The sequence below is a fragment of the Anolis carolinensis genome, chromosome 1 (assembly GCF_035594765.1).
Source record: "Anolis carolinensis isolate JA03-04 chromosome 1, rAnoCar3.1.pri, whole genome shotgun sequence".
In the NCBI taxonomy this organism is placed as follows: Eukaryota; Metazoa; Chordata; class Lepidosauria; order Squamata; family Dactyloidae; genus Anolis; species Anolis carolinensis.
The window spans coordinates 270,857,293-270,884,928 of NC_085841.1; the positions used below are offsets into that span (position 1 = coordinate 270,857,293).

General features: G+C 41.8%; 1 protein-coding gene across 1 annotated transcript; it reads right to left on the reverse strand.

Annotated features, from left to right (window-relative positions):
- Positions 1 to 3,814: 3,814 nt before the first annotated feature.
- Positions 3,815 to 14,619, reverse strand: c1h11orf58 (chromosome 1 C11orf58 homolog). Its single transcript, XM_003214801.4, has 5 exons — positions 14,411 to 14,619; positions 11,028 to 11,111; positions 9,300 to 9,360; positions 8,409 to 8,518; positions 3,815 to 6,430 (listed from the first exon to the last, which is right to left on the reverse strand). Exons 1-5 carry the CDS (start codon positions 14,477 to 14,479, stop codon positions 6,188 to 6,190), a joined length of 567 nt encoding a protein of 188 aa, XP_003214849.1. The 5' UTR covers positions 14,480 to 14,619; the 3' UTR covers positions 3,815 to 6,187.
- Between the last annotated feature and the right edge of the window lie 13,017 nt (positions 14,620 to 27,636).

Consider the following 27,636-nt stretch of genomic DNA (forward strand, 5'->3'; position numbering starts at 1 on the left):
AAATGCTGAAGTGTTATAGTGGAGTGGATGGTATCTGGAAGGGCAGGACTTCAAACCCTACAATCCCATTTGTCTGTACTAATACCAGACTTATTCCGATTTGCTGCTCTTTTGTAAGCCAAAACAGTCGCATTTGTATCATCTGTGCTTGAAGAAACTTTCCAAAGTACAAAACAGAAAAAATGGAGACAGGGGAACAGTGGCCAAAATTACCAAAAAACAAAACAAAAACAAAAAAACCAGCTTGGTAAGCATCCGGTATAGTGACTGGAAATGGAGAAGGGGAGGAGGAATGAGGTGGAGGAAGCTGGAAGCATGATAGGAACATCATGCATTTTACAGTTTGTGTTGCAGTTTTTTGTGATTTGAAATAGTAGGTAAAGGTTTTCCCTTGACATTAATTCTAGCCAAGTCTGACTCTAGGGGTTGGTGATCATCTCCATTTCTAAGCCAAAGAGCTGGTGTTGTCCAAAGACTCCTCCAAGGTCATGTGGCCGGCATAACTGCATGGAATATCATTACCTTTCTGCCGGAGCAGTATCTATTGATCTACTCATATTTGAATGTTTTCAAACTGCTAGGTTTACAGAAGCTGGGGCTAACAGTGTTACCCCCCCCCCCACGCTCCCTGGATTTGAACCGCTGACCTTTCAGTCAGTAAGTTCAGCAGCACAGTGGTTTAATCCGCTGCACCATCAAGGGCTCTGATATGAAATATATTTTACTCTAAATTCAATTGCTAATTTAAACTCAACTGTGAAATAGTATGTCAACACAAACTTAAATCCAATTGATGCAATGGGTTCATCGCATTAGGTGTGGCAAGGATTTCATCTTTATTTCAGACTTTCTCAAATTGCTCCTCCAAATGTTTTAGACTTCAACTCTTACAATTCCTAACAGCTGGGAAGCTGGCTGGGATTTCTAGGAACTGAAGTCCACTATGTCATTTGATATTATTATTTTATTTTATATACACCATCAAGTGTATGTGGTGATTTCTATCCTGAACAATGAGATATAGTCACAAGGAGACTTTCAAATCAAATATTCCAGAAAATGGCTACAGAAAAAAAGGAGAAACAAATTGTATTATGTTGTAATTGGTGTCACTGGAAACAAACACAATTTACTAAGTTTACTACAAAATGTATCTAACAGAGGTATGTTTTCTTGGTAGGGGCATGCTATGAAAATAAGGAAAATGGAAAAATGTTTGCTTTGGGCCATACAAAGAAGTTGCAGCTTAGTTTTGTTCCGGCTGTCTGGCTATCTGCCTTCTCCCAAATACATCTGCAACATTGGCCACAACAGTACGAACAGTAATGAACTGAACCACATACTTCCCTGATGGCACACTCAAAAGACTCAAAGATTCAGGGGAAGCCAGATAAAAGGAGCTCCTTTTTCTTAAACCCAAATGCACCTGCTGGCCCTTCCATGTTTCCTGAACACTTCTTCCCTTTCTCCTGACTCTTCCTCAGAACTCAAAGCAAAGAATGATGCCAGGCTTTGATTATGAAACCAAGCCGTGGCATTGATTCTCTTTGTCTACTACATTTTAGAGAGGCGGCTTCAGTGCATAATTTAATCTCTTCTGGGGACTATAGTAAACCCACAAGAGATTTCCAGGAGCAGTCCGCCTTGACATAAGAACTAACATGTGCATACAATCTTTGATGTGAATTCCCCAACCATAGCCTTAGAAGGACCTGTAGCTTTGATGCTGGCCTAAAATTGTGCTTTCTGAAAGAAACTTTTGAGAATCCTTTCTTAGGCAATGTTGTATGAAGTGAGAACACCTTGTAAGATCCTTCCTTTTTGACCCAAGGGATTCCTTTTTACATAGCGAACTGTGGGAGAACAGTTTTTCCCTTGACAATTGGAAGCCACTTTCTTTCCTCTTTGATTGACATGTATCTTGTAGTTGAGGTTAGTGAGAAATGTAGCTAAAATCTTAGTGTGGCCTGAGCCACTTCATAGGATGGGTGGGCTGGGGAATGCCTGGCCTAAATACTCCTTCCCCCACCTGAAAAAAAAAAAGGAAACCTAATAAGGGATTATTGATTTTTATTACAGCTAACTAGTTTGACATGGAGGATGCTAAACATTACACTTCTCCCAGATAATTGGTTTTCTGTCAATTAATTTTGTATAGAGGGGCATCAAATAATATAACTGTCTGCCTGGAATGGGATACTCCAGACAGAAGTTCACTTTTTAGCCTAAAAATAAACTTTGGTAAAGCAGCACACACTAGTGTTCCAGTCACATAGATATACTCAATCTGAAGATTACTTCACAGGGTGAATTAGGGTGCATCACTCTACACTGTGGAATTAATGCAGTTTGACACTACTTTACTGGTATGGTGAGGTACCATCACTCTTTGGCAAGGAAGGCTAAAGACCTTGTAAGGCTTCAGCTCCTATAATTCCATTGAATCATAGGAGATAAGGAGTGTAAAACTGCATTAATTCTACAGTATAAATGCACCCTTATTTCTTATCAGGTGCATCATAAACAAGCAGGGAGAGCTCATGCTTTTCCCAATAAATTAAATCTCTGACAGACACAGAGACTAAAATGAGAATACCTATCACTGCTCATTTTATTGTATTAGTTCTACATATTGAGAGAAGAGCAAATTCATGGAGATAACAAACACTGGCAGGAGGGAATCTGAGCCCTCCATTTCCCCACGCAACAGTCTTAATTTAGATCAAGCCATTTTTGTTTAATACGGCAGACAGTTTAACCCAAAGAAGTATTGAATCTAGAATGTTATACTCAGACAAAAGGATTAGAATACGATAAATACAAAGAGAAAAGGTTGAAAATGGGAAGGTGGTATAAAGCATACAGTCTCTGTCCACTCAGCCTAAGGAACATCTAGTCAACCTAGTCTCATACAGCCATAAGTCAAGATATTAACAAGGAAGTGAATTTTTGCAGCAAAATTGAATGGGTGAACTGAGAAAATGTCAAATAAAACACTTAGCATGATTCATTAGTAAATAAATTTTAAAAAGTGGAAGTAAATTTTAGCAATGTTTATTCTCACTTATAATCAAAATAGAATAACTGTTCTGAACTTGTTAGAGCTGTTGTTTTACTATAATTGACCATGTTTATTTGTTTTGAGTTGTGATGGTTTTCTGTTTACTTCCACCATTTTCGTTCTCTTTTCCCCATGACTTTTGTAATCTTTACTTATTTGTAGTTAGGGATATTCCCTTATTGTCTCCACTTCTATTACTATTATTATCAGCGGCCTCTTTCATACATTCATTTATGTCTTATTTTCACAAGGTGAATAATTTAATTAAAATGATTTAACACTAAAAAAATACAACAGCATAATTTCAAAGCAGCATATTTTCAAACATACCAGTTGAAATTAAAAAAAGGTAGTCAATAACATTGTTTTTTAAAAAAATTACATATTCTAGATAGCTAGTATTCTACAAGAAAAAATGTGCAACAAAATAATTATCCCAAAGCAAGTATTTTAAAAATTTGCTTAAAATGTATATATGCCATAAATACAGTTATCTTAACTTTCTACAAACTGATGGCTACCACTAGGAAGGCCATGTTTGTTTGTCCAACAACCGAACTCTCCCAATAGAGCCCCTGAGGCAGAATTAGTGCTGAAAGAAGTTCATTCCAGTGCAGACAGTCCTTCAAGGCCTCTCGTTTCAAGGTTACAATCAGCACTTGTTAAATGGGCCCAGAATCATGTCTCTGTTCTCCATTCAGCTAATGCACTGATAGGTTGTTAAATAGATCAAGTGAATAAGTAGTACCAACCTCAAGGTGCATAAACAGTTTTATTGCCTTTCTATACCAGATACAAATATTTCCACTGCAGTGATTTTGCAGTGTGCAACCAGTTTCACTCGAGTCTGGAGCACTGAGTGCCCAAGACTGGTCCTTTAATTTCAGTGGTGTTCAAACTGCATTATCTATACAGGTCTGGACAGGCAAGACAAACGATGCTCGGAAGAACTAAGTATGTTTAGGTTCAGGTTTGAACTGTTTTGCAGTCACCACTATGAAGTTAACATACCAAAGTGATCTAGAAGTCAGAACCAGTACAGTGACAATCCTACTTATATTGATAGGTTAAGTCTCATCAAACTTTGGTTTATTATTGATTCCAGAATACACCATTTCTCTCCCTCTGGTGAAACAGAAATGAATAAGTGAGACAGCATCATTTGAGAACACCTGCCAGTATTGGATTCAAAGGCAAATTTGTCTCTTCAGCTGCTATCACAAGGCAAGGCTACAGCTACAACAGTTTTGCTCCACTTCCCAGTATTTCACTGCTAATAAACACATTCAGATCTTCACATGATCATTATAAGGTGGCTATTGGAAGCACCAATGCCCTTTTCCCAACTACCAGTGGTACATCTGGTCCGCTCACTCATATCACCCAAAATCAAGTCACAACAGGGGTTTTTAACCAGGCCTTTCCCTCAAGCTCCTCATGGGTTGGATAAAATTCAGTTGATGGATTGGCCCTAACATGCAATAGCCCATTTCCTCTCCTGCTACCAATTTCCTTACTCTCACAAAGCTTCAGCTATTGAAAGTGTGTGTGTAGACAAAATAGCAAGGCAAGTAACTGGAGATCTAGAACAGAAGATATGCACTTTTCTTAGCCACAGCAAGCCCTCCCTCTTCTTGTCTCACAGCACAGTTGGTCTAGTTCATGAAGTTCCCACCTCCTGAACAAAACTCCATATTGTCCAGAAATTACATGCCTATAAACCTAAGTGTGCCTTATCTCAATTTTCTCTACTATAGGCCCCTATACAAGTGCAATCCTGCTTGGAAATCAGGACAGGGGAAACAAAGGAGACAACAAAAAGCAAGGAAGAAGAAAAATGGAGCCTGTAGTAGCCAGGCTTACCACAGCTTGCAGTGCTCTCCAGAGTCAAGCCAATACACCACAGAAGACTTTTTATACCTGGAAAGTCTGTCTCTGCTTCCCTCTGCCCCACAACAGAAAATTAATAGTAACACATTCTACTTCTTGCACTGACTCTGCTATCCTCTTGACTCAGTTGCACAGCTGCTGCTGCATCCTTCAGAAAATAAATCAATGTGGGAAATAAACTACACACAACCCCAAAGAGAGAAACGAGCCACTGAGGTGTTTAGCAGGTCTCTGAGGGGGCATTAACACCTACATATGCCATATTGTCAACATCTGTTCTACAATATTGAAAGAACAGTACCTAAGCTTGTGAAATATTCCTCTCATTCTGTTAGACTTTATTAACCCAAACCTGACCATTAATAGTTTCTACTATAACCAAATAATAATAATTACCCCCCTCCATCTCCCTGGAGGGACTCAAGGCAACTTACAACACTGATCTTTTTTTAAATACAGAAACTTCACCATAGGTTCCTTCCCTAGTATGGTACTTCCTTACAAAATGTATACCCAATGTGGTAAAGCAGAAGTAAGTTCTGTTAAAAAATTAACGGTCCATCTTTCCTTGTATTTCTACATCCCCACACACAGAAAGACCATTTGCAAGGTTAAATCATAAGGACACGGAAAAATAAAAGGTCATTCCCAAATATTTACTTAGGAGGATTATTCCTGCCCAAGTGGTCTTTCTCTCCCAATTCTTTTTTCAGATGCTCACGGACATAGATAAGCTTTGATGCCAGAAGCTCAACACAAGTGAAAGTAATGCAACATAATGTAGTTATCTTAAAATGTTGTTCTTTTTGGAACATGAGCGGGACAAGAGCAGCTCCAATTCTCACTCTTTAATAATTACATCATTCAAAATCTGAACAGGATGCTGGTTTTAAAAAATAAACCACATAAGAACATCAAGAATCATTTCAAGAAATCATTTTAACAAGCTTAGAAAGCTTCAATAGTGATCATGGAATAGGTAGACAGAAGAATAATGTAAAAGTAGGTTGAGAACGAAGTTCACCTCCCACCCAATTTTATTTTTATATTTTACAAAACAAATGGATACAGTCATGCTGATAAAAATAGTTGCATGGCATTGGGAATGCAAACACTACTCTTTCTCTAAAAGGGCCTTAGTAAAACCATAATAGAAAGGTCTGTGCTGTAAGCAGTCCAATACTTTGCACTGTAACCATAAGGCTCACTTTGCTCAAAGGCTAATTTGATTAGTAGTTATGTACCACTGGATTTAACAAACATCATTTTATAGTTGCTTTTCACATCTTTCTTGGCCTGAGAATCGTCTTCTGCATTTCTGTGCTTTTCGGGAGGCGGTGGAGGAGGCGGCGGTGGCGGCAGCTCTGCAGTTTCTTCTTCTTCTTCTTGCTCAGAGTCAGAGTCGCTTTCTGAGTCCTCTGAGCTTTCTGGCTCCAGGGAGTCTCTCGTATCCTCTTGTTCTTCTTTATCTTCATCCAACTAAAATAAAGAAGCAGATTAAATATCAAGGAAAAGCTTGGTTCAATTTCTAGAAGTAGGTCTCCTGCTGACAATTGTAATTTTGCTCCAATCAACACAGGAAAATACACGGAAGCAGTAAATGCACAAAAGCCAAGAAGAATCATCTAAAGGAACTTTGCACCAAAAATAATTATATTAAAATTATTAAAAACTAAGGCTATTCTATATTGTAAATACCACAAAGCATCACAGAGCAATAATTCATCCAGATGAGTATTCTGGCAAGCTTTAGGGGTTATTACATTACCCTCTCTCAGAATCCAAAAATGTGTTGATAATTATCAAACCACTGACATCAACTCTTATAACACTCCTTTTTGTAAAATAAAGTGGAACACATTTTCTCCCTCAGGTTGGTTTGACTTATCACTTGCCTAATCCACCCCTAGAAGCCCAAAACGCCCGGAAGACAAAAGCTTTCCAACCTTGTTTTTAAGGGGAAAATAAGAGGAAGGAACGAACAACTGAACTTTAAAAGTATAGTTAAGATTAAAATTTAAGCAACTTGCAATGGGCAACAATACCATCTTGCATAGCAAAGCTTACAGTTTAATTAGTATCAACAACACATTTGCTCTGTACCTATAAAATCAGTTCCCTAGAAAAAATAAATTGATAATGTTTTTAAAGATAAACACTTTTGAAAGATTTGAACATTTTATTTTTACAAGTTCAATACTGAACAAATAGCAAAACATGGTGTAGGTCCAAATAAAATTGTTCTGTTGGCTGATTGAGTCCCTAAGCTTTTGGTTAGCCATCCTTCCCCGTCTATTGCACTAGGTTATGAATCTAGGGCACAAGCCATAAAACTCTTAAACACACGACTCTAAATTATAGCTGACTCACTGACAATGAAAACTTGAGGAAGTCCAGCCAAGTGGCATTGGGCACCTAGGAGCCACAATTCTTGAGGAGGCACTTTCCAGACTGCAGCTACAGCAGCCCATTACCTGCAAAAACATGTGTGCAGTATGTGTCGACCGATATAAGGGCAAACCCACAAATTCCACTGGGTTTTCTTAGGCAAGGAATCCTCAGAGGTGGTTCTGCCAGTTCCTTCCTCTGAAATATATCCTACTGCACCTGGTGCTCATTGGCAGTCTCCCATCCAAGAAACATAGGGGTTATAAAAAGTGTTATGAAGAAGGCAGATATATGAAGAACGGAGAGCAGTACAGTGTTCCCCCGCTACTTTGCGGTTCGCTTTTCACAGACTCGCTGTTTCACGGGGAAATGGGGGTATATTTAAACATTATTTTGATTGTTATGTGGCCTTTCTCCACCTTGCAAGCCCCGGGGAGCTAGTGAACCCTTCCCTACCAGCGCCTGCTGGGCCCTTGCTCCGGGCCGTCATGTTGCTCTGGCTGCTTCCCTGCAGCCAGGGAAGAAAGAACACTGCTTCAGCTGGATGAGTGAGCGAGGGAGGGTGGGTGAGAGAGTGAAGGCTGGCGGTGGCAGCAAAAGCCTGGAAGAGGCAGCCAGATCTGGCTTCTGCCTCCGCTCCGCCCCCTCTTCCGAGTCCTCCATGATTCCCGGCATGACCCAGCTGGAGCAGAGGCAGAAACCGGACCTGGCTGCCAGGCTTTTGCCAGCCTTCACTCTCTCACCCACCAGAGCGAGGGCCCAGCCAGTGCTGGTAGGGAAGGGTTCACTAGCTCCCCAGGGCTTGCAAGGAAGATAAAGGTCACATAACAATCAAAATAAAGTATAAATATTAAAATTAAAATAGTGTCCCTACTTTGCGGATTTCCACTTATCGCGGTAGGTCCTGGAATGGAACCCCCATGATAAGTGAGGGAACACTGTACATATTTAAGCATTCTGGCTGGACTAAACTAGTACCTATTCCACAACACTGTCCTGTTATTTTATTATCTGCACAAACTCTTTGAGAATCTTCTTGAGTGGCTCTTCTCAGTTTAAATATCATTACCTCACTGAAACCAAGTCCACAATGCCGCCGGTTCCTTCCTGACATGGTGCTGTCCATGCTTTGCTGAAACTGAGTTTCAAGTTCGTCATTCATTTTCTTGTCTTCTTCCCCTAAATATTCACAAATGTTGATTACTACCTTATCAAATTAACAAACATCGAATTCCCATCCAAAAGCAGAATCAAAAGGCATTTAGGAGTCAGAACACCAAGGAAATAATTATTGATAGGACTTAGCAAACATGTAATATAAACACAATGGCTTGAAAGGCCACACATAAGTTATCTCCCCTACCTCTCTATGGTCACCTTACACAGATAATGAATGTATGTAATACCCATAGATAATTATAAATTGAGAAACTATTTTATAGTTATAAATATAAATTTTATATTTATAATTTTATAATTATAAATTGAGAAACTGCTTTATGAAGTTTATTGGGTAGCCTTGAGAATGTTGCTAAAGGTAAAGGTTTTCCCCTGACGTTAAGTCCAGTCGTGACCGACTCTAGGGGTTGGTGCTCATCTCTATTTCTAAGCCTAAGAGCCGGCATTGTCCGTAGACACCTCCAAGGTCATGTGGCGGGCATGACTGCATGGAGCGCCATTACCTTCCCACCGGAGCGGTACCTATTGATCTACTCACATTTGCATGTTTTTGAACTGCTAGGTTGGCAGGAGCTGGGGCTAACAGCGGGCGCTCATTCCGCTCCCCAAATTTGAACCTGGGACCTTTTGGTCCACAAGTTCAGCAGCTCAGCGCTTTAACACACTGTGCCACCAGGGGCCCTGCCAACCTAGTCAGACAGAAAAGGTGGGATTCTGAAATTTATATACATTTTCCAAAAATTACATAAAATGTACTATCAGATTATGCTTGTTAACTGACCTGTTCTAAAATGAGATGTTGATTTGTGGTCTCCAATAACAAGACGGCCAGTATGTTCTTTCTAGATGAAAACAGAAATTACTATTACAGCAGAGTGACTGTGTTAGTGTGCTGTAGCAAAACAGAAAGGTTTTGAACCATAACTGGCACATTCATTGTGGGCATAAGCTTTCATGGGTCACAGCCCACTTTAAGAGATCATTTGTAAGGACCACAAATGATGATGCATGTGAACAATTCAAAGGGAGAGTTAGAGAATCATTGTGGCATTTCACTTGGCATGTTTTGCACTCAATTTTCCTATGTCTACATATAACAGGTTGAATCAGAGGATGAAGCCACTCTGGGGGAGGGACAAAATCAAGGTATCTGTTCATCATTTTAATTGCTTACATCACAAATTCAAAAATGGCATTGTAAGCTATGTGAGAACTGCACGAAGTATTAATAAAATCAAAATTTATTCTTAGTGGCATTAGTTTCCATATGCTTTGTCTCAATCCCTTGTAGAAGGGGAGATACTCTTAACTCTTATTTCTGACATGACTGACACTACTTCAGGTAAAGAACAGGAAAAGGCTTTACTTGCCTATGCTTACAGAGCTTTAAGCTAGCATTTACATCTCAAGCATATTATCTGAAACTAAATCCAACTGCTAGCTCTAACCAGAACATACTCAAAGTATCAATGGGATAGATAAAACATTTTTACTTACCACTCAAAACCGGATTCAATGGCCTAAATACTAATGTTAACTCCCACTAGAGTAGAGCCATCAAATCAATTGGGATTTATCTATTTGTTGACCTGCCATTTTATAATTGACTCCATGGGTCTATATTAGTTGTCACTAACCAATAGCATTCTGGCCAATATATTTACTCTAGCTGGACCTAGTAACTGGATTTAGATTTATGTTGTAAAAATGAACAGTTGCTGCATTAGAACTTATTTTGCTCAGGATTTAAAGGATTAATGTGTGATCAAATTACCTCTAATATCAGTTAGGTTGTTCCTGCTCAGTGGATAGACTATATTTCCCATATCAATTTTATTCATCAGATGGCAAGGTGCTTATTTAAACACACATCTAAACAGCAGTATTACCGACACGAATGTGCTACAGGTGAACTATTTTTCCCTGTCATACATATGCATGCCTTAAAGTGACATCAAGATGAGCGGACCCTACTATTTAAATGGTGTGGCAGTCCATAACACAGAAAGGTCATCATGTGCATGTGGCTATAAAGAACAGCAAGAGAAAAAGTTCAAAATTACTCGTTTATAAAGAGATGCATTTGTAAGTCTCTGTAATTATACATGATGGTGAAAAGTCATATAAGAACAAAGTAACAGCCTGACCATAAGAATGTTTGCAACATCTTTAACATCAACCATTACATTCTGGAATAAGCTTTTTTGAACTAAGGTCTATTTAATTATGTATTCTGATCCACAAAAGCTTATGCCAGAATACATTAAAAGCTTTGAAAATGTCACAAGTCTGTTGTTACAGAGATATACTTATCTTAGACATATATGGTGACATCTGGCTTACAGTGTCAGATATAAGTTGCTGGCTACAGCAAGCATTTTATATTGAATGAAACACCACAACTTTGTATTCTTATCCAAAACAATGAAACAGACCTGCACTATGCACGATCAGTGAAAGCCTCTTTTGTTACATCAACAAATCGTTTAAATAAAAGTCCAAGCCTCACCTTTCCAGCACCCATAAGTCTTAAGAACTTTTGCTTTCTCTCTTCATTACCTAAGTCAGCTGCCTCCCAGCTGGTTGATCCAGGCTGCAAGAGAGAAGAGAGCACCCTTGGTTACATCAGAAGAAGGTTTTGAAGCAGTTGCATGCACACACATTAAACATGAAATTATTACACCTTTTGGACATGTGACACAGCATACATTTTTACACCAATGGCATAAAAATAGTTGTGTTATAAGTTGTGTTTACATCATATTCCTGCATCTAATTCAGCCAATTCTAGTTAAGAAGCATAACTGGGATTCTAAACAGGATATTCAGATTTATGCATGGCTTACAAGCATCATTACATCTCAATAAACTAAGTCACAAAGCTTCCTGTCAACATTAACTGGGACTAGAAATGGAAACTACAGCTCCAGAAACAGGATACAGACTGTAAAGAGGTCAATCTTCTTTCTAAGAAAGCAGAGGAATACTGTGATGTTTAAACACACTAAGGAATACGTCTTAAAACAGCTGGAAATTGCTAAATAAGCGAAACCTATTCATTTACCTATAAACTAAGCATGACTACTAATAAACCCTATTAATTAGCCTTTGCCATGCAAATTTAGAAGGGTGAGACTGCACCCACACCCTCAGCTAAACCCGATTCCATCCAGCTATGAACTGTATTTGAACAAAAGCATATGCTTCAGGAGCTAGAAGAGAAGTGGAAAAAGCAGAGAGAAAACTAAAGCTGCAAAATCTCTACTGCTAAATAATGCAGTTTGAATGGTGTAGTTCAGGGTTCCTCAAACTGTGCTCCGGGAGCCCTTGGGGCTCCATAGCGCCATGCTGCTTCCCATCTCCTCCTCTTCCTTCCTCCTGCAGGGAAATTAAATTTTTTGAGCTGCTGGAAACAGCAGCAACAGCAGTAGCGTACCCTGGGGCGCACCTCCCTCACTGCCAAGACCCTTTCCCCTACTTCCCTCATTGCCCAGACCTTTTTACTCGCTGCCCAGACCCATTCCTCGCTCCCTCGTTGCCCTGGGGAAGAAGCAGAGCGAAGACTAAAGCTGGATCTACACTGCCAAACAATGCAGTTTGAACGGCCAAATAATGCAGTTTCTCACCACCCAGAAGGGGGTTGCATTGGATGGCCTCTGGGGTTTCTGCTATCATTATCATCATCATTACAAAGGCTGGAGGCCCTTTTCTCGCTTCCACCTCCGTTGGTGGGGACGAGGGAGAGGGCCTTCTCAGTGGTGGCCCCCTGGTTCTGGAACTCTCTCCCCAGGGAGATCAGACTGGCACTTTCCCTGTCTACCTTCCGCAAAGACTTTAAAACATGGATGTTCCAGTGCGTCTTTGAGTAAGTAGTCTCACCAGATACTCAGCCTGTTTACAATTCTTACTGTGCTTTATTACTGTTCCTCACCTTTTAGGTTTTTAGTGTTTTATTGAGATTGTTCCTCTGCCCTTATTCCCCTTATACTACCCAGGAGCCCTATTCATAGTTTTGCACAATTTTACTCTCTGAATATTCAATTATTATTGTCCAGTTTTTAAATTCTGTTGATGTGTTTTATGTTGTTTTATATTGTTACAATGTTTTAATTTTATGGATCTGTGTTTTTAATTTATGTTGATGTTGAGCTTGTCTCCATGTGAGCCGCCCCGAGTCCCTTTGGGGAGATGGAGGCAGGATACAAAAATAAAGTATTATTATTTATTATATGCCATCTGCTGGAGGTGTTTTATTGTGTTTTTCCTGCATTGCAGAAGGGGGTTGGACTGAATGGCCCCGGGGGTCTTCCACTGAAATACTGTTAAGTTTATGTTGGTTAAAACTGTTCTTCATTTTAAATATTGGACTGTTCTCTTTCCTTTTTTGGCATTGTGTGAATTAGTTCACACAAACACTCTTTATCCATATGCCACAGGCCTGCCCCAAGCCTGATATATATATATATATATATATATATATACACACACACACACACACACACACACACACACACACACACATACACACACATACATACACACATTATATAATATATAAACATTTCTTGGTGCTCCACAAGAAACTTTTGCTTCAAAAAAAAAATCTCAGGGGCTGAAAAAGTTGTAGATCCAGCCATATACACAAAATAGAAGGGGGCCTGCAGAAGCTATGATTTTAGTGATGTGGACAGTTGTTATGTCATAGTTTGGTGAAGCACCAGCACTCTTTGGTGGAGAAGGCTAAAGAAACTACAACTCCTTGGATTCCATTGCAGTTATCATGGTGTCAAACCACATTAGTTTTTTGGTTTTTTTTTCGTATCAGGAGCAACTTGAGTCGCTTCTGGAGTGAGAGAATTGGCCATCTGCAAGGACGCTGCCCAGGGGACGCCCGGATGTTTTTGATGTTTTTACCATCCTTGTGGGAGGCTTCTCTCATGTCCCCGCATGGAGCTGGAGCTGATAGAGGGAGCTCAACCGCACTCTCCCCAGGTGGGATTCGAACCTGGCAGCTTTCAGGTCAGCAACCCAACCTTCAAGTCACTTAGTCCACTACGCCATCTGGGGGCTCCACCACATTAGTTGTATAGTGTAGATGCACCCTGAGACCAGACTGTACTTATTGCAGAAAACCAGAGACATATTTGGCCATCTTTTCTGGGGGTTGAATTGCAGTTTCATCCAGGGCAGTGCTGCTGAAAACGGTGTTCCCTGGGCGGAGGCTGGTTCCTGGATCGTTTACAGCAGTGGTTCCCAATCTGTGGTCCTCAAAAACTAAAATATGGGGCAACTCTCTTATAGTGCCAAGTCAATGGGGATGCTGGGAGGGGAAAAGCTTACTACCCACGAAAGTGTGGCGCCTGGAAGTGGGGACGCCTTGGTGTCTCCATTTTTAGGCCTGTTCCTGGAGTTATTTGGAGTGCAGATTCAGAAAATTGCATTGGATAGACCACACCAACTCTAGATTATTAAATACGGTTTTCTGTGGGCGAGCAGATGGTGACTACTGGATGGCATATGATCTGTATCAGAAACTAGAGCTGATGTGGTGTAGCCAATGTAATTTACTGAATCAGCACCCCAAATAACCCAACCAAATCTAAAGTTGACCCAAAACTGATTCGTAACTCTTTTGATACTAATGTAGGAGAGTGGTCCCTGGTCAAAGTGTTCCTTGGTCAAAGTGGTCCCTGGTCAAAATAGTCCTTGGTCTGCGGCTGAGGGGTAAAAGGAAGAGGCCTGTGGCTGTTAGGAATGGTGAGCGCTGAAGTCCAAAACACCTGGAGGGCCCAAGTTTGCCTGCCAGGAATTGTGGGAGTTGAGGCCCGAGGCCCAGGGGCGCCGCCTCCTCCTCCTCCTCCTCCTCCTCTGCCTCCCGGCCCTTTCCCTCACCTCAGGGGAGGCTCCCCGCTTGACGCCGTGACTGCCGCGCTCGGCCTGGGACTCCTTGGCGGCGCTCATGTCTCTCCCGAGGCCCCGTCCGCGGACCCCACGCTTCGCGGCCCTGCTGCTCCTGTTCCTGCGGTGGTTCCGGCTCTTTCTTCCACCCCGGCCCAGGCGCCTCACTGCGCAAGCGCGGGAGAAAGAAAGCGGGCCGCGATGGCTCCTGGGAGTCGTAGTCGTTCCCTTACTTGGCCGACGTCAAGGGACGTTCTCCTCCACAAAGCAGAAATTCCCCCCACAAGTCTTTGCGGCCGGCCGGCCCGTGATTGGCTAAAAAGAAAAGAAGCGGGGAGGGAGAGCGATTTGATTGGTGGTTGATCGCTGCGTTCAGTCTTTCATAATGAGACCCGGTGGGACGCACGTTCAAGCATAACATTCGTTGGGTTGCTGTGAGTTTTCCGGGCTGTATGGTCATGTTCCTGAAGCATTCTCTCCTGACGCTTCGCCTGCATTTATGCCAGGCATCCTCAGAGGTTGTGAGGTCTGTTGAAAACCAAGCAAGAGGGGTTTATCTATCTGTGAGAAGTTCAGGGTAGGAGAAAGAACTCTTGCCTGTTTGAGGCAACTGTTAATGTAGCAGTTGGCCACCTTGATTAGCCTTGAATGGTCGTGTAGCTTCAAAGACTGGCAACTTACTGCCTGCATTCGTTGATTTTTCGTACAGACTTTTGGCACATTGTCCTGAGGTAATGTTATGCAATTTAATGCATTTTTTTAAAAAAATATATATGTTTACAACCATCAGCAAAGGTGTCACTCCCTCAGCCATAGTGTTGGAGTCTTCCAGGTTCCTGGTTCAGCCTACACAATGAAATAAAACGGAATACATCCCCCTCCACACACACACACACATACAAAATGTATATCGGGGGTTTCCGGTCTTTGAAAAGTGTCATTAATTATTCAGGCTGTAAGTCTATGCCCATTTAAACATCAGTTAAGTTCACGGAATACAGGGGATGGCACAAGAACAGCAACAGAAGGAAATACTAATGGCAAAGTTCCAGAAGCATTATCTCCTGACGTTTCGCCTGCATCTATGGCAGGCATCCACAGAGGTTGGGAGGTCTGTGTTGGAAACTAGACAAAGGATGTTTATATATCTGTGGAATGTCCCCGGTGGAAGAAAGAACTCTTGTCTGTTGGAGGCAGGTGTGAATGTTGCAATTGACCACTTTGATTAGTACTGAATAGCCTTGTAGCTTCAAAGTCGGGCTGCTTACAAAGGATTCCCCCAGGCAGTAAGCAGCCAGATCTTGAAGCTGAAATGCTATTCAATGCTAATCAAGGTGGTCAGTTGCAACATTCACACCTGCCTCAGACAAACAAGAGTTCTTTCTTCCACCCTGGACATTCCACAGATATATAAACCTCACTTGTCCTAGTTTCCAACAGACCTCACGACCTCTGAGGATACCTGCCATAGATGCAGATGAAATGTCAAGAGATAATGCTTCTGGAACATGGCCCAATAAATAAATAAATGGCAAATCCAGAACTTTGAATTTAATGTCAAGGTCTTGGACGGAAGAGATGCCAAGTGGCTGTCTTGGATTCTAGAAATGCTGGATATGAAGACTAAGTACAGTGTATTGAGATTGAATGATGGAGCACGAATGTTTAGCCGCTAGAAGTGCTTGTTTCTTGGCATCGTGTTGAGGATCCTTTGTGGCTGGTATTTACTTTTGAGGGTCTTTAAGCAGCTGCAGGATTTACAAGAGAGCTAGCATGGTATAATGGTCTGAATATTGGATTCTGGGAAACAGGGTCTGAATCTCTGCTTAGCTGTGGAATCCTACTTAGTGACCTTGGCCATGTCACACTTTCTTAACCTCAGAGGAAGACAATGGTGAGCCTCTTCTGAAAAGAACATCCTAATGTAGTTTCACCATATGTCAGAATGACTTGAAGGCACATAACATCAGTAAGAAGTTAAAAGAGCAAAGCTGGCCCAGTTCCTTTTTATATCAATCCCGTCAGCTTATGATTCTACCATTAATGTACTGTCTGCTTCAGATTAAGCACTAGGATATGTGTTTCTATTATTAGTCAGTTTGCGCATATCAGTAAAAAGGGGGAATGGATATACACCAGCAACAGCAGAGCATACTAATAGTAAATAAAAACTACAATGAAAGTTTCAACCTGTTCTTGTTTATGAGCCAACGCAGCACAGCTTTTCACCATAAAATGTATTTACTGTTAACATTTTAAAGCTCTTTCAAGACCTCTGAACATAAAGGACAGAAATATTCCCATTCTAAAATGGCTTTTATATTTTTGAAACTATTATAAAAGCCCTGCTTTAGAACGCTTCTCTCATTTTCACAAAATAGTTATGAATGTATCAGTGTTCAAAACTGCTTTCACATATCTTGATTTCTTTTTGAGTGCTACTTTCTTGAGAGCTACTTCCATATGATATGCCTTGATTTCTTTTTATGAACAGCGCAAAGAAGAAAGGATTGTTGCGTAGTGTGCTTTTATACTGGAGAATGGCAGCAATAAAAAGGTCAGAGGGAGAGTTATCTTTGAAAAGTGAAGTTCCCTGCCTTGTAAAAATGGAAAGAACTCGGCTTTCCTTCATTTTGTCCCTCCTCTTGATGGCAACATGTATGCATACATAGGCAACACTGTCTCATCACTATCTCAAGTGATGACTTGCACATGTGTATGAACCAACGCAGGTCAAACATCACAGAGGGGATGTCCACATAATCTGACATTACAAAGGTTTTCAAACAAGACAGTTCCTATCCCTAGCTTGTTGTCATGTAGGTATGGTAAACGTGCTTCTGACATGAAAGCTCCACTGAGTTACTTCTAGAATGACTTTTCCATGTGTTTTTGAAGGCTTTCATGGCCAGAATCGCAGGGTTGTTGTGTATTTTCCAGGCTGTATGGCCATGTTCCAGAAGCAGGAAGAAGCCAGGACATGAATCTGGCAAGGCCATTAATGCTAATCAAGGTGATTAATTACAACATTCACACTGGCCTCCAACAAACAAGAGTTCCTTCTCCCACACTGGACATTCCACAGATATATAAACCATCCTTGCTTAGTTTTTTTCCAATATACCTCACAACTGCTGATGATGCCTGCCATAGATGTGGGCAAAATGTCAGGAGAGAATGCTTCTGCAACATGGCCATGGAAAACATACAACAACCCTGACTTTTCCATGAATTGAGGGGTTTCCTTAGTTTTAAAGAAGGATTGAGATCAAGCAGACTCTCCTGCTAAGGAATAGGGAGCTGATTGTCATGAATGTATCCTGTAACCTGAACCATTTCCCATATTATTTCTCCTTTTGTTTCTCTGACACATTCCTCACTTGCTCCTCCTGCAAATTAAGGGAAATTTTGAACCTGCTCTTGGTGTTTACATTCCTTAAGAGTCTTCACTTCAGGGCAAAACAATTCTTTCTGAGCTCATTAATTAACGTCCCATCCCTTTCTTGGGGGACTTTTCTGCTCCAGGACACTTCTGGGGCTGGATGAACTGCTAAAAATGTCCCCACAATGAAAACACACACAACAGTTGCTTGAAATAAAAATGGGAACTTTTCTATGCTGAATGATGTAAGAGGCCGTATCATCTAGTTTAAAACAGGGAAATGCTTCTGCAGGAGATTTCCATGCTGAGATGTAGCTAAGGGAATGTGCGCGTCACCCTGCCCCTCCTCCCCACCAATAAGACATTTACCCCCACCATGATATTTTCCTTCACTTCCCAGATTTCCAGCATTTTAGTAACTTAAAGCGTCAATTGAAGTTTTAGGACTGGTTAAGCATTCAAAGAAAAACAGTACTGGAAGATATCAAAGGAATGTGAACAAAGCAAGTAAAATGCTAGGTTTGATGAGAGACCACCAACCAAGACCAGGTGTTGTCAGAGGAAGGGACTAGCAAAAACACCTCTGAGGACTCCTTGCCTATGAAAACCCTATGGAGCTTATTTTCAGTATTGTACTCTCCGTAATGCTAAAACTTTGGTGACTGAAAGAAAACTTCATTTGATGAGACAAAATTTTGCTGGATGCCAAAGCCCCCGCTTCCCTGCCAAGTGAATGTCCTCAAACCTTTTCAGCCTGAGTTCTCATGGGCCACCTGCTAGTGAGTGGTGGGTGGGGCTAAAGGAAACGTGTGAGGGTGTTTTTAAAAATAGGAAATGCTATACAAAGGTTGAAAACACAATGGTGTATTATGAGAAGGAAGTGCCATGACTTCCCGGGGAGCCCAGCAGGTAGGACTGACATCAAAGGAAAGGCAGGTTCGGCTGGAGGATCAAAGGTTCCCCACTGCTTTGCCCTTTCTTCCATTTGCCTCTCCAGTGTTAAGGCAAGACTTTGATTGCAGAATCCTTCCCTTCCCCTCCCTACTTCCCATATGGACAAAACGGAGTAGTTATTGGACTACAACTCCCAGCATTTCCCAGCTATCATGGTCATCAATGGGAAGGATACTGGGAGTTACAATCCCCCCTCCCCGATATACACACATATACATATATTCCAAGCCCTGAGTATAAGGGCAATGGCCCTTAGTCAATTATGGGATTTCTATTCCAAGATATTCTGTGTAAACTGCTTGGGAGCTTTCCTGATAGATTGGCCTGAGGGTGCATTAAGGCTGCTGCGGTGTCTGTGCCCACAAGCAACTTGCTCAAAGAGGCTTGCTTGCTGGTGGTGTCACTTTTCCTGGTCAGACCACTAGGAGCCTTGTTGTTACCTCACCAGCAAACCTCTGCAAGGAAGCTGCTTCTGGCCAGTGACACAGTGGTGGGTCTGTTGAGCACATGGACAATGCTGTCCACTCTGCCAAAACTCTAGGATCACTCCTGAGCTTCCTGGAAGCTCCAGAGTAAATCCCATTTCCTCTTGCACTGGATTAACAGCTGGATGCAGCATTTCTACGTACTTCATGTGGGCTCCCCAACAGTACGTCACATGGACTTTCCGCAGCATTTCCATTTGGCTCTTGTAGACATGGCCTATGACAAAAGCTTAGTGTCTGAGTCAATTCAATGGTGTTCTTGCTTTTGCATCAATAAAAAAAGGTAAACAAAGCAGAAGGCTGTTCTGTGAAAAGTGAAATAAATTCATTGTGCTACTTGCTGTTTGTCAGACTTTTGGCAAGCAAGCAGGGCTGACCTCCCAGTTGGCAGAGTAAAAATTTGGATACCATTAAATTCTTATAAAATGCACTCATTTATTCACAATATTTATTTATACGTTACTCCACCTCCTAACATAAACTTCCCTGGGCAGTTTATAATAAATACAAACAGATACAACTTAGATACAAAATACAACATGAAATTGTAAATCCAGAAAGGAGGAGGAGGAGGGAAAAAAACTCACCTCACAGCCACACTAAGACAGAATTTAAAACTGAGACGCTCAAACTACATTGGTTGTCATTTATTTATGGGTTGGTGACAGAGAAGGAAGGCTTTCTTGGAAGCAAGCCATTTCACAAAGTGTTAGCAATCTTTTAGTAAATGTGCAAAGGCTCAGGTGGTATTACTTGTAGGCCTTTAACATTCTTGGAGGATCATGGTATGGATTTATGAAGTGAACGGACATTCCTTTTTTATCTCTTTTGATAGTTCCAGAATGCTAGCTCATCCAGGGAAATGAACTGGCAATAGCTTCGAGACTCCTAAACATAATGCAAAATTAGTGTATATAATTCACTATTGCCAGATGTGGAAAATGCAACAACTTCAGTGGAAGAATGGGTTCTGTCCAGTAGATTTTGGTCATAAGCCTCCAGATTCTGCAGTAGTAATCGTTAAATATCAGTACCTGAAGAACACCAACTTTTAGTCTGTTCTTGTAGGCTTCTTTCTTAGCTATTCTGAGAAGTAGTATGTTTCCTTTGAAGTAATACATGGATGGTGTAGACAGATTTTTGGACTGATGCAGTAGAACTATTCTCATATCTTAGTGAATGGGCCTATTCAGTATTTCTGTTATACAGGAGCATTGTTGAATCACAACCTAATTTGAAGCATATGGAAGTCCTGTATAGAAATGTGTGGTGTTCTGCAGTTGATCCAAAATATACTTAGAGCACTGCAAATCTCACAAAATCTGGGGTTCCAGCAGAAGGACCTCATGACCAGAACCCAAGTAACTCGAACTCTCAAGCAACTGGCAAAAAGGTTGAAGAAATGACACTTAAAGTGCATGTATAATACAGTAAAACCATGTTACGTTAAGTTTGACTTTATCCTAATTTGCTTTTAATTACTGCATTTCAATATTAATTTCATTTCAGTACAGATATTATGTTATGTATGGGCTATAGCATTAGGTCTATTTTTAAGCAACCAGAAACAACATTTATCCTACATCTACCAATCCCTGAGGGTGCCGATTAACTGAAAGTCTACTGTATAAAAAAGTGATCATTCCTTACAGCCACCTTGTGCGCACAAAGCAAGAACGTCCTCTGAGAAGAAGCCCAGGATTTCTTGGGGTGTTGAGTAGAGCACATATTGCTCTGGCAGTGGACTTGCCACATGTAAGAGGCACAATGCCCACTTTGGACAGATGGGGAGAGGTGCTGCAATGGCAGTAAGCCCAGGACAGGCACCCAAAGCTCAGATTTCTCTCCAGGAAAGTTGAAACATCAGCACATGGAGATCCTTGGTATCTGAGGCACACATGTTTCTTGGCAACAATGAGGGCTTCCTGCTGAATATTTTGGCACGGACCACAAGGAACTTCAGAGTGTTTCTGTGGCTTCCATGGCTCTCCCCACCATGAGAACACATATAATTTTTGCCATCATTGCTTTATGCCTATAAACAGAAAAAGAACTTGGTTTTGCAAATTAGACTTTCTTAAATAATAGATGAAGAACTGTTAAAATGCCATCCTAGCTTTCACGGACTATGACTCTTTTATTAGTTAATGGTTGGTTTATTCTGGTCAGAGAGAGCGCTAGAAAGTGTGGTTTGGCATTCAGCGGAAACCGTAAATGTCACAATTTAAAACTTTCCTGTAGTTCCTTCTCCTGTTTTAATTCTTTTTTTAAAATGTATTTTCTCTTTCCTCTTTAAGAAATGAGGGCTTTGGGGGTCTTCCCATATGTACAAATTTAAACGATTTTAAAAACTTTAGGACATTCTTTTATATTTCCCCCCCAAAGGCAATTCTGTATGGTTTATTCCACTTATTTACTTTTTTCGTTAGGAATTACAGTAAAGGTTTTCTGTTTCATCCATTACAGCACAGTGTTTTTCACATTTGAATAGCTGCATCAATATGAATCCTTTATAAGAAACCTTAAAAAACAAACTTTGCCAAGTCCCAGAATACAGAAGCTAATTCACAGCCCTGGTACTCAGCTGCCTCATGAATAAGGGAGACTGTGTGGCTGACACTTTGAAGCTGTAGCTGTTAAACCATACAGAATATTTACCTCAATAAATCATTATAAGAAACTAAGGTTACAATTATACCCACAGAGAAATAAAATTCAAAACACTGATTTATGTGGTTCAGTTGCCTGTTCTCTTTTCCATCATGTTTTGAATTTTATGCGTGCTTGTCATCTTTGGCTGTTTCCATGCATCTTTAAAGTAATGGGCCCTGCCTTTTTTAACATTGCTCATTAGGGTTGTTATTTCACTTTGACATCTAGGAATGGTTTGCACAGTGTACAAAGTTTTGCATCTAAAGTTAACTGTACCTTAAGGTATAGGCTAGTAAATAAATACATTTAAAGATGGAAAGGGAGCATAATTTACCTCAAGTGCAATAGTAGTTACCCCAGTTTTGATCATTTAAGCTGAATTGACAGGTTTGTTTGGGGCTTAATTTTGGAAACTCGAGTTTCCAGACCATGATGGCTGGAAACAAAAAGGTGACCTTGTGTTCAGATAATACTTCAATATTTCGGAATACAAAGTCTATTAACAATAACATATTGATGAAATAGACTATCTCAGAAACATATTGTCCTTAATTATCATTATCATAGCAACCACCACCACCAGCAGCAACAATGTTTTGCAATAGCAGTTATCCTTTTAGTGCCAACCAGTCTATCCAGGATAGGTTATGGAGAAGAAAAAATGGCATATCTGCATATCTGCCTTCAAGCCGCCTGTTGACTTATGACAAACCCATGGATTTCCTAGGGAAGGAATACTCATGAGATGGATTTGCCAATTCCTTCCTCTGAAATATAATCTTCAGTATCTGGTATTCACTGCCAATCTCTCATTCAAGTACTAACCAGGGATGGCCCTGCTTAGATGCCAAAATCAGATGGGATCAGGTACCTTTAAGGTATTTTAGCCCTATAGCATCCTGTAACGAAGATTTTACGAAGATTTACTCATGAGCTTCTCCTTCCAGTCCACTCCTCCTATGCTTTGTCTCTTCATATGCTCATGTCTAAATGTGCGGGGTCAAGCAGCTAACAGATGGCCTTTTCTCTCCGTGGCTTCCTATCTGGCATCTCCCTAAATGGCAGACATAAGAGTTTAGGAGACATGTAACTTTAGGGAAGGCTCCTGACCACCAGCTCCAGGTTCAGTGGCCTCCAGTTCAAGGTCAGTAGCCTGAACCGCATTCCCCAGCCAGAAACTCTGCATCCTTGGGCTTAGCCAGCTTTTTCCCCTCCTCCTTATCTGACTCCAAGTTGGATGTGGGACCATTTCCACAAAATACTCATGGCTCACTAAGCAGCCTCAGGCAGTGTCCCTCTGTTCTTTGAAGAAAACTGGTTGAGCACCTTGGATAGATGAACAATCTATCAATAGCACTTTTGTCTCCACAGGAGTATGTTTCAGTTATTACTGGACTTGACCCAGTGTATCAGGTCTTCCAGGTCCATGTCCAGAACTTCTTCTACGTCACACGACTCAAATGTTAGAGCTGTGTGTCACCTGCAAATAACAAACACACTTTGAAAAAGTGCCACAAAAGCCTATTCATTTGTTTGGAAGGTTTTGTTTGTTTAAGAGGCTATAAAAGGAAAAGAACTAGTAACAGAAATAGCTGATCCTCTGTTTAACTGTAGCACGAAGTAAATCAATAAGGTAAAAATGTGTTGTATTATCTGTCAGACTATTCATATTCTTATATGGAGTAGCTGAACTGATTTGTAATGCTGCTGGAGTGGCCATGAAGGAGGAATTCAGAATTCAAGGGCATTCATATTGATATAATTGTACTTAAACTGCCTTAGTTGATGCTAATGGGGACAAATTATCTCTAGGACAAATTTAGAAGTAAGTGCATTCTCTTGGTCACAAATCCAGAATCTACGCGCGCGCGCGCACACACACACACACACACACACACACACTGTAACATAGTAAAACACAGGACAACTATCCATACATGAAAAAGGAAATCAGGTTGTCTCACGTTAAATCCACATTCCAGATTATTCCCAGAGAGCAATAACCTGAATAAAAATAGGGAATACACTAAGACACTGTGGGGTATTACATGTCATTTGGATAAATTAATAGTAAATCGCATAGTCCCAGAAAACAAACACTCATCTAGATTTCTTATTACAAATCGGATTTGATTGAAAACTGTTGAATAAGATAAGGAAGTGACCAAATGCTCACTGCTATTGCAGACAAGCCACTGGTGCACCAAAATCCTGGGGCAAGATTAAGTGATAAACTGTACCAATTCCAACTAGCAATTCCAAATTTTGTTCTCTTTACTCGAACTAGAACTGGACTGCAGTCCACCTTCCATGGTCCTGGGTGGGTGAAAGGTGGAGCATCAAAGGAATCAATTGGATAGCACATATTATCTTGGAACACAGCATAAATTATAGACCACTAAAGTAGTTCTGCAAACCCAAGCATGCACTGCCCTTACTCTCCTGATGTAAATGCTTTCAAAAGCAACAAACCACAACCTAATTTGTTCCGTCCCCCAGGACGATGGTTTGCCTTACTTATTGGTCGTTTGTTTGTTTTCCCTCCTTTGCATTCTGTTTCAGCCTCTGGCTGCAAAAGCCCAGGAAAGGTGGCTTGAAGTCTGCAAGAGCTGGCTGCAGTTTTCTTTGCAATGATTGGTCAAAGAGTACAACATCTTAGGACCGCCCTTTTTACCAGGGTCTAGTCTCCATTTTAGAGTTTCATTCTGGCTATAGTCTTCCAACGTGCTGGAGCTGTGCAAGGCTAACTGGGACAAATCATCCTCAAAACCAGGCCAATCTAAGCCTATCCAAATTAGATAAGTATTGAATTATATTGATCTGGAATAGGAAATCTAGTTATAGGAGCAGGGTTATTCTGTCGCTTCTAGAACTAATCTTTGCTGTAAAGATAGGGAAGGAAAGAGTTTCTCCTTCTAATATAGGCAGCGTGATTAGGGTATAGTGGTTTTATAATCACCTTTGCCTTCTGGAACCAGGGATAATTCTGCAACTAAAACCTATGGAAATTTGTTTCATTTTCTGCAACTTTAAGATCTGTGCCAGGTTTACAACCTTGTATGAATAAACATCCTTTTTTGAAGTTATCCAGACTCAGTCGTTCAATATCTATAGGACAGCTTATAGGGATTTGCAGTTCGCCCGGATAAAGGACAGCACGTTTCAGTTTTATAGTTTTTTATTGTCCGGCGGACGGCACAGTTTTGAGGGAGATCAGCGGTTTTTCCGCTTGAGCTAGCTTGCACGGCTTATAGTTTTTTATAGTTTAGGAAGTTTAGTATAGGCCGCGGCTTTTCCGCCTGAGCTCAGTCTGCATACCTAAAGACTCTACCAGCGTCTGAGGCAGTGGAGCCCGCTCTCAGACCTGAAGGAGTCAAATAGTGGGGCTCTATTTCCTTGCTATTTGGCTCGCGTGTGCGCACGTGGCCCAGTGGCTTTCTGGGTTTGCACAGGCTGTGCAGTTCCCAGCAACGTCCAGGGCTCCCTCGGCGGTAGACCTCGAGCCGCGGAGCACCAGCGACAGTTCTTTGGCTGGCTCTGAGGCGTGAAGCCCACCAGAACCAGGCTAGAACCTGGACAGGCCTGGCAACGCTGCTGCGAGTTCGGCCGGAGCACTCGGCCGGCTTCGACCTGCCTCATGGTCCGGCGGTGGTGACCTGCCTCATCGTCCTGCGGTGGTGACCTGCTTCATCGTCCTGCGGTGGTGACCTGCCTCATTGTCCGGCTGTGGTGACCTGCCTCATCGTCCTGCGGTGGTGACCTGCTTCATTGACCTGCGGCGGTGACCTGTCTCATCATCCTGCGGTGGTGACCTGCCTCATCGTCCTGCGGTGGTGACCTGCTTCATCGTCCTGCGGTGGTGACCTGCCTCATCGTCCTGCGGTGGTGACCTGCCTCATCATCCTGCGGTGGTGACCTGCTTCATCGTCTTGCGGTGGTGACCTGTTTCATCGACCTGCGGTGGTGACCTCCCTTCACAGCGGGGAGGAGGCGTCTTTTCTCTCCTCCTTTCCAAAGCCAGCCTCGGTGCTCCTTCGGCGGCAGGCCTCGAGCCGCAGAGCACGAGGTGCTTGAAAATTTGGCGAAGTCGCCATTTTGGCAGTTTACGTCACTCGGGCAAGGGAGGTATCAAGTGGCAAGTTGCTGTCAGTTGGCATTTTGCAGCTTGCCCACTAAAATCTGGCGCCAAAGGTCACAATCTTTGTAAAGTATAGTTACTTAGTGATATATATTGCTATGGTTAAGTGTTGTGCATTGTATTATATATTGCATTTGCTTTTATTGTAAATTTACTTGCTGGTATGTTGTATTTGCTTTTATTGTAAATTTACTTGCTATTAAGAATACATAATGTCTATGCAATTTCAAGATGATACAGATGGCATACCTCCTTCTGAGGCTGAAAGTAGGAATGAAAGGCCCCAAAGGATAAAGCACCCTTCAGCCAAGATGCTAGCCCATCTAATAGATGAAAAGGAGCTCCTCCATGTGAGGTTAGGTTCAGCATGGGAGCGAATTGTAACATTAATGGACAGAATTGAGAGCTTGGGTATTACAAGGGTGCCATCCATATTACAGACAGACCTTGAAGAGACCTTCGGTATTTGGAGGGGTTTGGTGTCTAAGATAGTCCAGGTCCTCGAGCGCATTAACGCCAAGGATTCAGAGTTAGAAATAGTGAGTGTCTTAGCTGACACTAATGAGAAAGAAAATAAGGTGAGGGCAATTCTAGATGCCTTGGAATTTAGTTCTCCATCTGTTAATCTAAGGTCTGAGCCAAAAGGAAATCAGTCTTCCTTATGCAGCCATGAGACCAATCTTTTAAAATCACCTGCTGTGGCACTTAGTCTTAAGTCCAACCGCTCTAGCCAGGTATCTAAACTAAGGGAGTGTGCATCATCTAAACATAGCCACTCTAGCAAGTCTTCTGCTGCTGGGAGTGCCATCTCTTCCCTAGCTGCCTTGCACATTAAGGAGGCTGCACGTCTGGAGCTAAAGAGCAAGGTAGCGGGGGCGGAGGCTGATGCTAAGGCAGCTGATCTCACCCTTCCCTTTAAAGAAGAAGAGCAACGACTGCAAATAGAACAGGCCCGTAGACAAAGCGAAATGCAAATAGAACAGGCCCGTAGACAAAGCGAAATGCAAATAGAACAGGCCCGTAGACAAAGCGAAATGCAAATGGAACAGGCCCAAAGGCAAGGTGAAATAGAAATGCTTAGAATAAGGATGGATGCTACTGCCAAAAAGGTAAGGGCTGAGACTTTGGCCAAGGCCCTAATTGAGCCACTCACAGAAGAAAATGTAAGCCAGTTACCAATACAGGATCCTTCTGCCAAAGTGTTTGCGCACCTTGGCAGCATGAACAGCCAGTTTTCGGATGAGGAACAGGGAGACTTCTCTCCTTACCCAGAGCAGGGCCCCAAAGTCACTTTTGAGTTTCCTGCAGAGCAGAGCGTCATAGCGGGGAGCTCACCCTTGCTCGAGCTACCTGTGCCTCCTGCTAAAACCCTAGGTCAGTCAATCAGGGCCTCAAGGCCGAGTGCTAGTTGGCCCCTACAGACAGCTGCACAGGGAACCATCGATTCGTCAGTGGTCGATGTCATCCCTCCAAGAGGCCAAAGGTTGACGCAAGGTGCACGGTGGGAGTCCACTCCACAACAGCAAACTCCTCAATTGTTCCCTTCGACGCCAGAGTCCCAGCTTGTCTCCATCATCAGAAGCCCCAGAAGAGATCTTAAGGACAAGGG

Bases quoted from the DNA above. Each gene is read 5' to 3' on its own strand.
- c1h11orf58 (XM_003214801.4), bottom strand. From the start codon at position 14,479: ATGAGCGCCGCCAAGGAGTCCCAGGCCGAGCGCGGCAGTCACGGCGTC. The intron at 11,112-14,410 runs GTGAGGGAAAGG...TCTCTCTTGCAG, and splicing joins AGCGGGGAGCCTCCCCTGAG to CCTGGATCAACCAGCTGGGA. The intron at 9,361-11,027 runs GTGAGGCTTGGA...GTTTTCATCTAG, and splicing joins GACTTATGGGTGCTGGAAAG to AAAGAACATACTGGCCGTCT.